At 38.9% G+C, this 15083-nt stretch overlaps 1 protein-coding gene and 1 pseudogene across 2 annotated transcripts in view; one reads left to right on the forward strand and one right to left on the reverse strand.

Annotated features, from left to right (window-relative positions):
* Positions 1-12699, reverse strand: part of stxbp1b (syntaxin binding protein 1b) — a 33501-nt gene extending 20802 nt beyond the window's left edge. The window contains exons 1-7 of one of the 2 annotated variants that reach the window (XM_086030750.1): positions 12531-12699; positions 9054-9103; positions 8886-8967; positions 5625-5701; positions 4936-5014; positions 4543-4646; positions 3027-3175 (exon numbers count right to left, since the gene is read on the reverse strand). In XM_086030750.1, coding sequence (XP_085886876.1) covers positions 3027-3175; positions 4543-4646; positions 4936-5014; positions 5625-5701; positions 8886-8967; positions 9054-9103; positions 12531-12567 — 578 coding nt within the window. In that variant the 5' untranslated portion in view covers positions 12568-12699. The remainder of the gene's footprint in view (positions 1-3026; positions 3176-4542; positions 4647-4935; positions 5015-5624; positions 5702-8885; positions 8968-9053; positions 9104-12530) is intronic. The other variant, XM_086030749.1, reaches the window with a different exon arrangement.
* Positions 12700-13162: 463 nt separating this feature from the next.
* LOC147147995 (uncharacterized) lies at positions 13163-14097 on the forward strand (annotated as a pseudogene).
* Positions 14098-15083: the final 986 nt, after the last annotated feature.

The following is a 15083-nucleotide window of genomic DNA, read 5'->3' on the forward strand; positions in this document are numbered from 1 at the left end:
GCCAAATGCAAAATACTTCTCCGTGTTGGATGCACACCAGGGATTTTATCAAATAAAACAGGATGAGGAGAGCTCCAAGCTGTGCACGTTTAACACGCCCATTGAAAGGTATCGCTTCAAGAGGCTTCCCTTTGGTATCTCGTCAGCGAGCGAGGTGTTTCAAAGAGTCGTGGCTGAGATGATCGAGGGGTTGGATGGTGTGGTCAACATCATTGATGATCTGATGGTGTGGGGGGACACATTGGAGCAACATGATCAGAGGCTAATAAAGCTGCACCAGAGAGTAGATGAGAATGGGCTGAGATTCAACAAAAACAAGTGCAAGTAGGATGACAGAGGTCAAGTACATTGGACATACACTCAGTGCGGATGGGCTGAAACCTGATGATGACAAAATTCGAGCCATTGTCCATATACCCCCACCTGCTGACAAGCCAGCATTAATGAGATTCATGGGAATGATTCAGTATTTAGCTAAATTCATTCCTAATCCGTCTGGAATATCTGCCCCTCCGAGGATGCTCCTGCAGGGACAAACAGAATGGCACTGGGAAGAGACTCAACGCAAGAGCTTTGAACTGCTGAAGTTGCTGATCACAGAAGCTCCAACTCTAAAATACTATGATGTCAACAAGGCTGTGACGCTGTCCGTGGATGCCAGCTCTGAAGGAATAGGAGCTGTAATACCGCAGGATGAGCGACCTGTGGCATATGGATCAAGGGCGCTCACAGATTGTCAACGCAGATATGCTCGGATAGAAAAAGAGCTTCTAGCCATAGTGTGCAGATGTGAAAAATTTCAACAATATCTGTATGGCAGAGAAATCCAGGTCGAAAGCGATCACAAGCCACTGGAAAGCATTTTTAAAATAATGCTGTTGCGGCTTCAAAAGTACAACATTGCAGTGTTATAGAAGCCAGGAAAGGAGCTTCACATTGCAGATACTTTGAGCCGTGCTTATCTACGTGAGCAGAAAGAGGATCTTCTGGAAGAGGAATAGGTGGTGTTTCGAAATGCAACCGCACAGGACCCAGTGCTGCAAGAATTAAAGAACATGACATTGCGTGGATGGCCTAAGGACAGATCTACAGCCGCACTGGACATTCAGAGAGGAGATCAGTTTTGCCTCAGGTCTGCTGTTCAAATCGGAGAAACTCATTGTGCCATTGCAGCTGAGACCAAAGATGCTTGAAAAAATACATGAGTCACACTTGGGCGTAGTCAAATGTAAGGGCCAGAAATGTGCTTTATTGGCCAGGCATGTCTGCCCAAATTGAGCAAGTGGGTGCCCAGTGTGCTGTCTGCAACGAGCACAAGAGTAGCAATCAAAAAGAGCCACTGATCCCACATCCATTGCCACACAGACCATGGGAGAAGGTTGGCACCGACATGTTTCACAGCAAGGGCTCTGAGTATCTGCTATGTGTTGACTTCTTCTCAAAGTTCCCCGAGATAATGAGGCTGAGTGACACCACTAGCAAGGGCATTATAACTGCAATGAAGTCAATATTTGCCCGGTATGGAATTGCTAATATTTTGGTTAGTGACAATGCTCCTCAGTACGCCAGTGCAGAATTCAAGAGCTTTGCAGAGAGCTGGGAGTTCACTCATGTCACTTCAAGCCCACACTATGGCGGAAAATGCTGTACAAACAGTGAAAGGGTTGCTGAAAAAGTCTGGCCACCCCTACATAGCACTGTTGGAGTACCGAAATACACCATTGGAAGGTGTGGGTCTGTCACCTGCCCAGATTGCTCACCCCTGAAGGTACCCTTAGTGTGCACAGCAAACTGAAAGAAAGGCAAGTGAAACAGAAAAGCTACTATGACCGTCGTGCTAAAAAACTGCCGGAGCTGCATGCGGGAGAGAATGTGAGGATGCAGTCTGGGAACAATTGGAAGCCAGCTGTCGTCATGAAGGAACACGAGCAACCACACTCATATGTGGTGTGCACGCCGGAAGGCAAGATGTTCAGAAGGAACAGGAGACATCTCAGGGAGACTCCTGAAAGGGAGTTTCCATTCTCTGCAGTTAGGCAAGACACAAATGTGGATATGGACTTGGACAACCCAAACTTTGTTACCAAGGACAATTCGAGTGCGCAGACCTCAACACACACTCCACCAGGTAACTGTGACTCTGCGGACTCTCCCAAGCAGCTATATTGCACTAGATCGGGGAGACTGATCAAAACTCCAACAAGGTTTAAAGAATAGGGATGTTTGGGACTTTGCTAAGTGTTGCATTATAACTGATGTGATGTTTATGTTTACTGTTTGACAATATGCTCACTGGGTGTTACTCATCTGGATTTGTTGTATGGTACTCCTTTGTTATTTTGTGCTCCGCACGGATCTTTTATTTTGTTTAAGTGATATCTGTTATGTCACTGTTTATTGGGAAACGTGATGTTTTCCTAGGTTAAGTTTAAAAAAAAAAAAAAAAAAAAACATAGAAGGAGGATGTAGTGTATTTGAGATAATGGGGCACCCGTACTGTAGGGGATGGGTAAGTAACGTCATGCGAGAGAGATCCGGCCAGGGGGACAGTAAAAAGATTGACTGGTGTTTACTCCGAATCTGGTTCTCCTGTCAAGTTATTTCACAACACAAGACAAACAATTACAAACAGTACAGTACAGTACAGTACAAAACAGAACAATAGGGTGCGTTGTTTTCACCGACTAAGGCGCGTTGCATCGTGGGTATTACCAGAAATGCCCGGATATTCGGAATTGTCCTATCTTCACGGGGGACTTTGGACATCCTCGACAGCTCGCCAGCCAATCTCAGTACGTTACATTTGAGCTTGTATTAATTTTGCGTTGTGATGATTATTGTTAGTTTGTTAGAAAAAAAAAGAAAATGAAATTAAATAATTATCAAGTAATAGATAGATAGATAGATAGATAGATAGATAGATGGATAGATGGATAGATAGATAGATAGATAGATGGATAGATAGATGGATAGATAAATGGAGGGGGGGTCTAATACGCAATGGGTGAACAAGATGTTGGTCTCACCCTCTGTATCGGATTCCAGGATATTCTTTGAGAGTAGCACAGAGGGTTGCAATCTGTTCGGCGCAACCTTCAAGCATGTTGTTCTTCACATCGGCTTTGAAGGGGCTGTAGAAGTCCTGGAAGGCATCGACTTTATCCAGGGAGAACACCTGCACCAAAGGGAGACGTGGCTTAAGCAGCCATCCAATTGGTTCACGAAAAAGGTTCATGTGCTCACAGCCCCCTCTGCTGGCCAAAAACCTTAACGTGCGATGGCTTTTTTGGGCAGTCTTGCAACAACGTCTGCGTGGGAATGAATAACCATTGAAAAACCATAATTTGATTTTGTGGGGTTCATCAATCTGTTTCAGATCAATTAACGGTTATGGCTATCGCATGAAAGAAACAAACACAATAAGAGAGGTTACATAAATACATACACTGAACAAAAATATGAATGCAACACTTTTGTTTTTGCTCCCATATTTTGAGATGAACTCAAAGGTCTCAAACTTTTTCCACATCCACAATATCACCAGTTCTCTCAAATATTGTTCACAAACCACTCTAAATCTGTGATATTGAGCACTTCTCCTTTGCCGAGATAATCTATCCCACCTCACAGGTGTGCCCTATCAAGATACTGATTAGACACCATGATTAGTGCACAGGTGTGCCTTAAATTGCCCACAATAAAAGTCCACTCTGAAAGGTGCAGTTTTATCACACAGCTCAATGCCACAGATGTCGCAAGATTTGAGGGAGCGTGCTGACAAATGACAGATGTTTGCGATATTGAATAATGAGATCAAGATAAATCATTTAAAATCTATGCTGATCTGTCAATTATTGCTGACCATGCTTATGAAATGGATCCCTAAGCGCCCAAAAAAAGGTTGCAGTCCACTATTTAGCTCCGCTATTTAGCTCTGTCACAAAAGTGGAAAAGTTTCTGTTTGTGGATAATTTATTTATTTGCTATGCTGGTCAAACGCAAACATAAAGTCACATCAAATAGATTATCGGCCGGGCCGATTATCGGCGCCGATATTCAATATTTTGACGTATATTGGTATCGGCCTTTTTTAAAAATCTAATCGCCGATAATAAATCAATTTAAAACAGTGTTAACTTCAAGGAAGTATTTATTTAAATTTTCAGTGAACTTTGTAAGAGATTCTGCTGACCCTGGCAACACCTTTTGTTTTTATTTGAAGTCAATACAATACAATATCTCTTTTTGTTAGAATTTTACAACAAAGATGGCCACATTGGCAAACATTTACAATAAATCATTTTTTAATTCAACGTGATGCAAATCTGAAAAATTGTTCAAGAAACAAAGACGATTGAACAAAGTTCAGAGTTTTAGATATATTTTTTTTACGTCAATATTTTCCTTTTTTGTGAAAATGAATATTGGCTCCAAACATCAGCCTCCTTGCCTACTAATAATCGGTATCGGCCATGAAAAAAACATATCGGTCTATCTCTACTATTGTGATTTCCATGGCTTTCCAGTAAAACACATTCTTACTTGAGATTCATAGGGCAGAAAGGCTACATGGATCTCAGTCAAGGCCTTCATGGCTTTGGAGGCGCGAGAGTTGGTCAAGAGACCAAACATGGAGTCTGGAATGGCTGTCATAAAGCAAACACAAAGGTGTTATTTCATTCACTCAGTGGAGCAATTCATGCTCGTGTTAAATTGTGTTTCATTTGAAGGAATGTGCACAGATCAAAACCCCCATATAACCAGGAGGTGGAGGTTTACTCTAATAGTAACTGTGTCCCTCAGCAGTTAGCAAGCATTTTTGTAAAATAGGATAGGATATTAGATATGCAGTATATTGTGATTCTAAAGTATTCTAAGCATTCAGTGCATGTGTTTATTTCAAGATGGATGGACAAATGACTTTGTGTTACGCACCGTCAGTGAAGAAGACATGGGCTGCTCTATACCTCGGAGACCGTGGATCTCTGAAGTCATCGATCACACTCTCAACGGACTGTCAACAAATCATGAGAGGATTTCTCATCAACTTGTGTCAAAAAATGACTGTGACCAAAGACACACTTCCTTATCATAGCGAAAGCCATTGCTGACTATTTGGAATATAACAATGACATTCAATTTGCATCCCTGCGTTTGGCATCAAATCAAAGCGGCACCATAAGCGAAACAGCTGCAGGCAGGTTTCCAAGGCTTTCAGGCAATATTTTTGTATTTTGCTTTGATAAATACACACATACATAAGTGCTGTCAAGCAATACATTTTTTTAAACTAAAAATCGTCCATAATTGATCGCGATTAATCCTATTTTTCAAGTACAGTTTTTTACAAAGCTTGGAACCGAAATTATAAGTATATTCCGATTCAAAGGCTGTTTTAATAGCGTTCTTTGATCCTTTGCAGCAATAGTTTAACAACAACCACATTAACCGTTATCACGTTAGAACAATTTACTGTGAATGCTTTACATGTCAATATGGTAATTAATCAAGGATTACCTTTATTGCTTACTAATGCAACAACCTTTGTTAAACCTTATAAAAGTATGTCTTAGTGACATTTGTGTTTGTTATATTTCTTATTACCTTATTAGAGTGCTTATTACCTCATCTGAGGGTGTTATCAAATAGATGGCCTCCATGCTGGGCAGAGGCTCCCGTCGCTTGGATATGTCCTCTACAACTGTGAAAAGGAAAGCTGTTTTAATTAGCAGTCGAATATGAATCATCTGACATGATGGGATGTGCCATGTTGCACAAGATGACCAGTCGGGACACTATTGTTGCCATTTGCTGGCCACGTCAGTCGCCGAATGAAATTCAACCAACTTTCAGCATAGCGGGCCTTTTTGTTGTTTGTTATTAAAAATACACCCTTTGCTCTTATTTCATTTGATTGGGTTTTTATTTTTAATGGAGACTCCTTGCCAAACTTTATTTGTACAGGTCAACCTCCTACTGCTCTGCCACTCCTACATCCTCTGTATTGATGAGGCTCACACCAGGGAAATCATTTCCTTGGAAATACAGCCAAGCAGACAACACTTGCACATATTTACACAAATTAACTACCTCATCCCCCACACCCCCCACCCCCACCACCTTAATGTGTCGTGTCTGTCATCATTTTAATAAATCAATAAAAAAAAATGAACAGTGAACGTTTTTAATTTGACAACACCACCGAATTCATTGTTGCTAAGCGCTTTACTAAGTTAGCACAGATTTACTTCCATAAAATTTAAGTGTTAAATCACTTTACAAATACTCACGGTTCCAAATAAATAAATTAAAAAAATCTTCAATCTCGAGTCTTTTAACATTTGGAAACCAAAAAAAGCCATATTTTCACAGTAACAATACTTTAGAAAGATGGCACAATATAAAAAGTTAGGTAAAGTTAGCACCAGATTGGCACATTCGGAGTTGTCCGTTCAATAACTCCAAAATGCAACGTCATTGCAACGAAAGGATGGCTTTGTCCACTCTCTGTGAGGTAGCCGAAGAGCTACAACTCGAATTTCGGCAACACAATTTGTGGTCTGAACACAAATTGTGCGGTTGTGCTTTTTCAACAGGCTCCGCTGAGACGTGTTCCCAGGGACTGTCAACAAATAGCAAGCAGCGAAATGAAGACGGACTATTAATAATAAAATAAAAACGTTTTTTATTATTCATTGTCGTGTTTCTTCAATGGTTACACACAGAAGATCTCCAGCTGGTTACAGTACAACCCTCGAAAAATATAATAAATGAGATTTTCAAAGGGAGTTTGTATCAATACTCAATAACTTCATGAGTGTTCTGAAATTCTGAAAATTACATGAAATTGTAATTTCATAATATGAGACTTGTCGTAGACGCAAGTAGTCCCTATCAATGTGTGATGTGATTTGGGGGGCTTAAATATGTACACCCATGAAGCTATTGAGCAGTAATAACAACAACAAAAATGTAAAAATTCAGAAAATTACATGAAATTGTATTTTCACAAAATAGGAGTTGTAGTAGAAGCAAGTAGTCCCCATCAATGTGTGATGTGATTTTGGAGGCCTAATTATGTACACCCATAAAGTTATTAAGCAGTGATAACAACAACAACAACAAAAATCAGAAAATTACATGAAATTGTAATTTAATATTATAAGACTTGTAGTAGAAGCAAGTAGTCCCCATCAATGTGTGATGTGATTTTGGTGGCGTAATTATGTACACTCATGAAGTTATTGAGCAGTAATAACAACGAAAAATTATGAAAAATTATGAAAATTACATGACATTGTATTTTCACAAAATAAGAGTTGTAGTATAAGCAGGTAGTGCCAATCAATATATGATGCTATTTTGGAGACATAATTATGTACACCCATGAAGTTACTGAGCAGTAATAACACCCAAAAATAAAAATTCTGAAAATTAAATGAAATTCTATTTTCACATAATAAGACTTGTAGTATAAAAACAGGTAGTGCCCATCAATATTTGATGTGATTTTAGAGGCCTAAATATGTACTACCATGAAATTATTGAGCAGTAATAACTAAAAAACGTTTTAAAAATCTGAAAATTACATGAAATTGTAATTTCATAATATAAGAGTTTCAGGATAAGCAGGTAGTCCCCATCAATATGTGATTTAATTTTGGAGGTCTAATTCTATACTATCATGAAGTTATTAAACAGTATTTAACAACAAATCTTTCTAAAAATTGCAGAAAATTGTATTTTCATAATATAGGAGTTGTAGTGTAAGCAGGAAGTCCCCATCGATGTGTGACGTGACTTGTGAGACCAAATGATTAACACTCATGTCAAGTCATTATTGATACAAACTCCCCCTTTAAAATCTGTTTTTTTGGGGTGGGGTGGGGGGTTCACAAAATGAGGGTTGTACTGTAACCAGCTGATGATCTTTTATGGGTGTAATTAAAGAAGAAACACGACAATGAATAATGACGTTTTTTATTTGAAATAGTTTGTTTTCTTGTCGGCGATTGTTGACGGTCCCTGGGCACTGCCTCCGCGTCAGCCCTTCATAGGAAACAACGGCATATTCCTCGCTTCGATGACAATCAGTTGTGCTCAAAATCAACTCATATCAGCTTGCAGCTCGTTGGCTACATCACTGTGGTTAGAGAGAAGCATTGTTTGTGTTTTAATAATGTTTCGTTATTACGTTATTGGACCGACAACTCTGAATATGCCCGGTCCCGGTCCGCGGCCCGTTGGTTGGGCACCCCTGTCATAAAAGACCTTAAACCACATTATGAAGTGACTGCCCATCAACACTCACTTTCAAAAGGTGATCAGCACTATACTGTGCAAGCCACTAGAGGGCGCTTGAGCAAGGCCACTGGCTTGGGGGCCCCAAGCAGCTGCCTGACTTGTCTTGGCACAAGAATTGCCCCTTGCGACTAGAACACCTGGCAAAAATTATGGACTCACCAGTCTCAGAGGATATTCCGTCAGGTGTTTAAATTTGTCAAAAAAAAAAAAGCAAATCATAGGCAAATCTAAAGTCATTTCAAATGGCAACTTTAAGAAATACTGAAAGAAATCAAGAACAAAAACAGTAGTAACAGTTCCATTTTTAGACTAAGCAGGGGGGAAAAAGATATGGAATCACCCTTTCCATTCCCAAAACTACCACCTGCATCCACCAAGGGTGTCCCGAGGAGCTGGGAAATTCCATTTTCAAGCCATATTATTAAGCGAAGGTGCTCCAAGTACCCAAAGCCGCAGCCTTGGTCACACAGTTGCAGAGCTCAGTAAGCAGCGTAAGCGCGTGAAGAGAAACAAACAGAATACTGCCACGCCAAAAGTTGTCTTTCAGATGAACTTGCACTGGTAAAAACAGCGGCACTCACTGGTGATTCCCTCTGACATGATGTCTGTCATCTTGCAGCAGGAGGAAATCATCCTCATACTCAGCTTGTCCACCACAAGCACCTACAAACAAGTGAGACAAAACTCTTCATTGCGGGGAATGTATTGCTAAAATACTCTGTCAATCTAGAAGTAAAACACGCACTTACTTTCCATTTTCCTTTTTCTCTTGCCTTCTTGATAACACCGTTCATTATCTCTGTAACGTGAGAGAGACACGCAACAAATGATTTTTAAATAAAAATAAACTCCCAGTAGGACTGTGCAATTAATCGAAATTCAATTACAATTACGATTACTACACTCCATGATTACAAAATTGGCATAATCGTAAAAAAAGATTGTTTATCAATTAATTATTCAAATGCAGCGCACTATTTTTTTCCACACAAAGCAATGATAGTTAAATTTATAGATTTACACGTGTTTTTATTTTATAACAATTTTTTTGTTCGGTCCAAAGGTAATTTACATAATTATAGTGTTTCAAAGAAATGTATTTGTTTTTAGATTTTTTACGTTTAAAAATATTTTTGTTTGGTACCCAAAAATAAATTGTCATATGAATAAATCAATTATTAACAAAATAATGGAAATGGAAAAATAATTTAAAGGCATCCTTTTAGCACTCAAAATTAGCATATTCTAATGACCTAGGTATGTTATGTCTTTTGTTAGGTGTTGCTGTATAGGTGTGCGAGTGCTCGGATGTCCGAGTTCGATTCGACTCGATTTGAACCAATTGTTCGATTAATCAGTTTGAATCGATTTTTAATCGTGTTTCAATTAATCGTTACATCCTTAAATATTAAAATTAATGCAGCTAGATAAATTGAATGACAAAATATTTCTATGATTTTATATGAGCAGAGAGAGAGAGAAACAGAGAGAGAGAGAGAGAGAGAGAGAGAGACATTAATTATTATCAGTGTAATTGCATTAATGAGAGTTCTAAGCGCACTAAAATGAAGGCAGTGTATTTAGCAAATAAATATTAATCGAACAAAGACTAAATCAATTACTACTTTGCAGTGACATTCCGACAATGCACATAGCACACATATACACACGGACAGACACACATTTTTTTTTCGAAATAAAAGAATTTTCATGTGAAGACATACTTTCAAGGACCGAAATAAAAACATAATCATTAATAAAAATACAGCTCTCAATTAGCTACACTTAACTGAGCTGTGGCCGGTTGGTGTATTCCAACCGGCTGACACTGACAGTATAGCAACAAAGTGCAGTGTGAAGGCGTTTGTTATCAATGATGGATAAAGCTGTCGTTAACACATCATTTTGTCTGCGCATCAATGGAACTAATAATCTGCCAGTGAAGCTTCGCTGATAGGAGTCAGCCAATTTGACAAAAAGTCAGTCAATTTTTTTCTTTTTTTAAATATTCAGAAAATCACATGCTCTAGCCCTAACGAAGACGCATTCAGAGATTTCCATAACAAAATACGCAAATACGGAAAGAAATATATAAAATACGGAATAGTTGGCAGCTCAGAATATATATCACAATAGATACGTGATATATATGGTATCAATAGAAATTGCGCTAGATATAATATCGACGCAACCACCGACCCCGGCATTCTGCGTGTTGTTGACAGAGGCTACATTATGGCGTTAGTTGGTGCCACAATTTCAAGCACCTAAGAGGAAATTTGGAGCACAAAGGTGCGTGTGTTTCTTTGAACCTTGTTTGTCTAACCAGAGAAGAAGACCTGACACACCACCTGCCAAAGAAGTGTGTGCACCCCCACATGTTAGTCTATGTGGCATTCGTACGCTGAATCAAAGTGTGACTTAACCTCAACTTTGTTCAAATGAAAGACCAGTCACCTCAGTGTATAACGGATGCTCAACTGTAGTGCATGCACTTCAAGGGAGTGAAATGAAATATTTATATTGCGAATCATACTTGCGCTGACCTCATATTAAAATAAAATTACCTGAAGTCAGCTTTTTTTTTTCCTCAGGAGTCCTTATTTTGAAGAGTTAAAAAAAACATCAATATAACCTATTGATATCAACCAATATGAAATACTCATATCGTGATATAACTTTCTGAAATATCACCCAGCCCTATTGGACTATATGTCAAACTCATTCAAAATGGCGTTTAAAATTTTTTCAAGACGATGTATTTTCAGACGGCCATTTAGGGTAAAAAAAATATATAATAAAAACATTGTTCAAAACTTTTATAAAAGTGATATGGTGTATCAAAAACTATTCACAAAGTTGCACTTAAGCAACCACTATTTGAGCGGCTAAAGCTTTGAACTTGAAACAAAAAGCATATGAGCAAAAAAAAAGAAACAGAACCATAGAATACTGCTGATATTTCACAATTTGTTTTACTTGGGTGGATGAGCATACAGATAAGGAGTGTCCCAGTTTCCATCGCTGGGGTTTAACAATCCAGTGTGTCCTCTATGGAGGCTAAATGCAATCCCTGCCTCTAATCTGCTTCAAATCCTCTTACCCCATAGAACACTCACAATCACTATTGCAGGGTGCTTCTGTATCATCAACAGCCCTCACAACCACATAGACACACACGAAACCTCTGAAAGAATTGCATACATCCTGTTTTCATTTAGAATGTTACGAGCGACATTTGGAGAGGAGAAAGATTCTGGCATGAAGTTGTGGTTTAATGAAGACAATAATGCGCGATTTGGTCCCCAAACACAGTCTAAACCAGACTTCTTGTCAATGCAAAAATGCACCAATGACGGTGACGACGACATCATTGATGGCCGATGATTTAGTCATTGCCAAACAAAACGACATCTGCAATGGATGTCTCAGGGAAACTAGAAAAAGATAAGTCCGGTAGTGTTTAGGGATGTAACTGAATAGCTTCAAAGTAGATGTTTTTTTCCCAAAATATTTAAACCAGTTTTATTCTATAAATAAAGTGCATTACACTGGAACTTTGTGTACTTGCTTTAATTACAGTTTCAGAATTAATTAAAATAAATTAAATTAGTTTCACTAACAGCAAGTGAAGGGTGAAGTCTGCCTTTCACCTTTCGGCTCCCCACAACCTTGAACAGATTAGCGGTATTTAAAAAAAAAAAGATGGATTACTGTATCAGTAATGAAGAGGGCTCTTTTAAAATGAACTCTTCGTTTTAAAGAGACCTACATACAATTATCTTTTTCTCAAAACAATTCCTTCCCTAATAGTTGTCTCAACCGATCATTTGGTGGCATGTTTACAGTATTGAACTGTAACAGAATTCAGAAAGACGACATAATTGTACTTATTTTACTGTCAACAAAAAATAGCTTTCAAGATGCAATACAAACATAGGATTAGCTTGTTTTGAAGCTATATCCTATTGCAATACTTTATAGTAGTTAAAGCATTTTGAGGCACTTAAGACAAAATGCAAGCATTAAAAATTGTGAACACGTGAAATCAAATGGGAAAATATGTCAATTTAAAATGGAAATATCATTTGAGAATAATATTGTTTTCGTACGGTTCTAGTTTTCACATGAATGATATATAACTTGTTATTTGTAGGTTGATCACGCTTGGAGGTGCACCCTCAGGGTTGATCAAATAAAAAACGACTAAAAAATAAAATTCTTACTTTCTCCAACAACGGCTTTTAGTCCAAAAGGCGCCATAGATGACTTGTGATGCGCGTCCACCCCTCCGCTGGGTTAGCGGGAAAAAAAATGAACCGTATTAGAATCATAGATATATAAATCTAGATACCGCCGTGAGCGCTCGTTCCTACGTCGACGTCGCCGCCTAATTGGATGTGGCAACGTGGAGCGATCGGTGAAGAAGCTTAATTTATTTGCTGCTTAAACGTTTAACATTCAAAGCCAGATCTCATTGGATCTAGAGGGGTTCCCCCGCCTACTGCCCGAAGACAGCTGGGATAGGCGCCAGCACGCCCCGCGACCCTTGTGAGGATAAGCGGTATCGATAATGGATGGATGGATGGATGTATATGGGCATTATAACACAATTTTGGGGATATATTTTGGCTGACTGGAAACATTGGCGTTTCATTGCATATTTTTTCTTCTTTTATTTTCATGTTTCCCAGTAAAAGTTTCATTTCAGGGCCGCAAATGGGATTTTGGAGCTGGGGGTGGGGGTTCGGGGATGAAGTGTATAAAAATCATGTAAAATTACACTATATAGATCAGAAAAACTCAACTAAAATCATGACATTTTTCAGAATTACAAAGCGGCAGGACTTGTCAAAGGATGGGCAAAGCGGTGATATTCAATAGATTTTAGTGCCATGTAATAGTGTCATTTGAAATTTGAAATGAATTCAATCAATGAAACTTGCCTATTTTCCAGTGATCTAATGTGCCACGTTGCACATTTGCATTTATATTAACGCTACCTTATTATAAGATTTGTAAGCTACTGGATATGATATAGTATATGTAATATCTTATAATATAAGAAATACATACTATACATTTGGTCAGGTTCACACCATTTAGGACATTAATAAATAACACCAACACACAAAGAGGAGAGAAGACACCGAGTCCTCTCCTACCTGTCTCCCTGATCACATTAGCTGTAGTTTTCCAGTCATCTGGAAGCACCTCCTGACCACCCAGAGCCTGTTTTAACTCCTCCCTAAAAGTCATGCAACATTCTTCCTTTTTCAGCTTCCACCATTTCGTCTTCTCCTCTGCCTTTTCCCTCTGCATCTTCCTCACCACCAGAGTCATCCTACACACCACCATCCTATGCTGTTTGGCTACACTCTCACCTACCACTACTTTGCAGTCATTGATGTCCTTCAGGTTACACCGTCCACACAAGATGTAGTCTACCTGTGTGCTCCTACCACCACTCTTACAGGTCAGCCTATATTCCTGCCTCTTCTGGTAGAAAGTATTCACTATAGCCATTTCCATCCTTTTTGCAAAGTCAACTACCATCTGTCCTTCTGCGTCCCTCTCCTGGATACCAAACCTGCCCATCACCTCCTCATCCCCTCTGTTTCCTGCACCAACATGTCCATTGAAGTCCGCACCAATGACAACTCTCTCACTTCTAGGTATGCTCTGCATCACTTCATCAAAGTCCAGCCAGAATTTCTCCTTCTCCTCCAGCTCACATCTTACCTGTGGAGCATATCCACTAACAACATTGAACATCACACCTTCGATTTCTAGCTTCAGACTCATCGCTCTATCTGACACTCTTTTTACCTCCAGGACATTCCTAACAAACTCCTCCTTCAAGATAACTCCTACTCCATTTCTCTTCCCATCTACACCATGATAGAACAACTTGAACCCTGCTCCTAAACTTCTAGCCTTGCTACCTTTCCACCTGGTCTCCTGGACACACAGTATGTCTACCTTCCTCCTCTGTATTATGGCCACCAATTCATAGGTTTGATTCGCGTCTTTGATTTGGAAAAAGTTTTACGCCGGACCCCCTTCCTGACACAACCCTCTGTATTTTTCCGGGCTTGGGACTGGCACATTAAGGCACTGGCTTGTGTCCTCTTGTGGCTACATTATTTTGATGAATATCGGTATCCGCCTTTTTTATTTTTTTTTTTAGAATCTGATGGCCGATAATAAATCCATTTAAAACTGTGTTACCTTCAAGGAAGTATTTGTTTAAATTTTCAGTTAACTTTATTAGAGATTCTACTGACCCTGGGAACGTTCAGCACCTTTTGGGTTTTTTTTTTCAATCAAAACAAAGATAAGTGAAATTTTAACATTTCTGTTATTTTGAAACTTTGGATAACTTTATGTACTGTTGAAAACTATAGGGAGCAATTGTTTAAGCTTTCATGTCGCTTTTGAAGACATGCTGATGACCCTGAGAGCTCCCTGAACTTTTAGAATTTTACAACAAAGATGCATATTGTCAAAAATTTATAATAATAAAAAACATCAACATTATGCAAATCTGAAAAAATGTTCAACAAACATTCGTAAAGGCATTTCAGCAAAGATTAGAGTTTTCATTTGTTTTATTTTTTTGATGCCAATATTTTCCTTTTTACTGAAAATGAATATCGGCTCCAAATATCGGTTATCGGCCTCCTTTACTGCTAATAATCGGTATTGGCCCTGAAAAACACATATTGGTCTATCTCTAACCATGATCGCTAAAAAAAATCTTATAGAGTAGAGGAGGC

Source organism: Filicampus tigris, chromosome 5 (genome assembly GCF_054856515.1).
Source record: "Filicampus tigris isolate MCC_2025a chromosome 5, RoL_Ftig_1.0, whole genome shotgun sequence".
Taxonomy (NCBI): Eukaryota; Metazoa; Chordata; class Actinopteri; order Syngnathiformes; family Syngnathidae; genus Filicampus; species Filicampus tigris.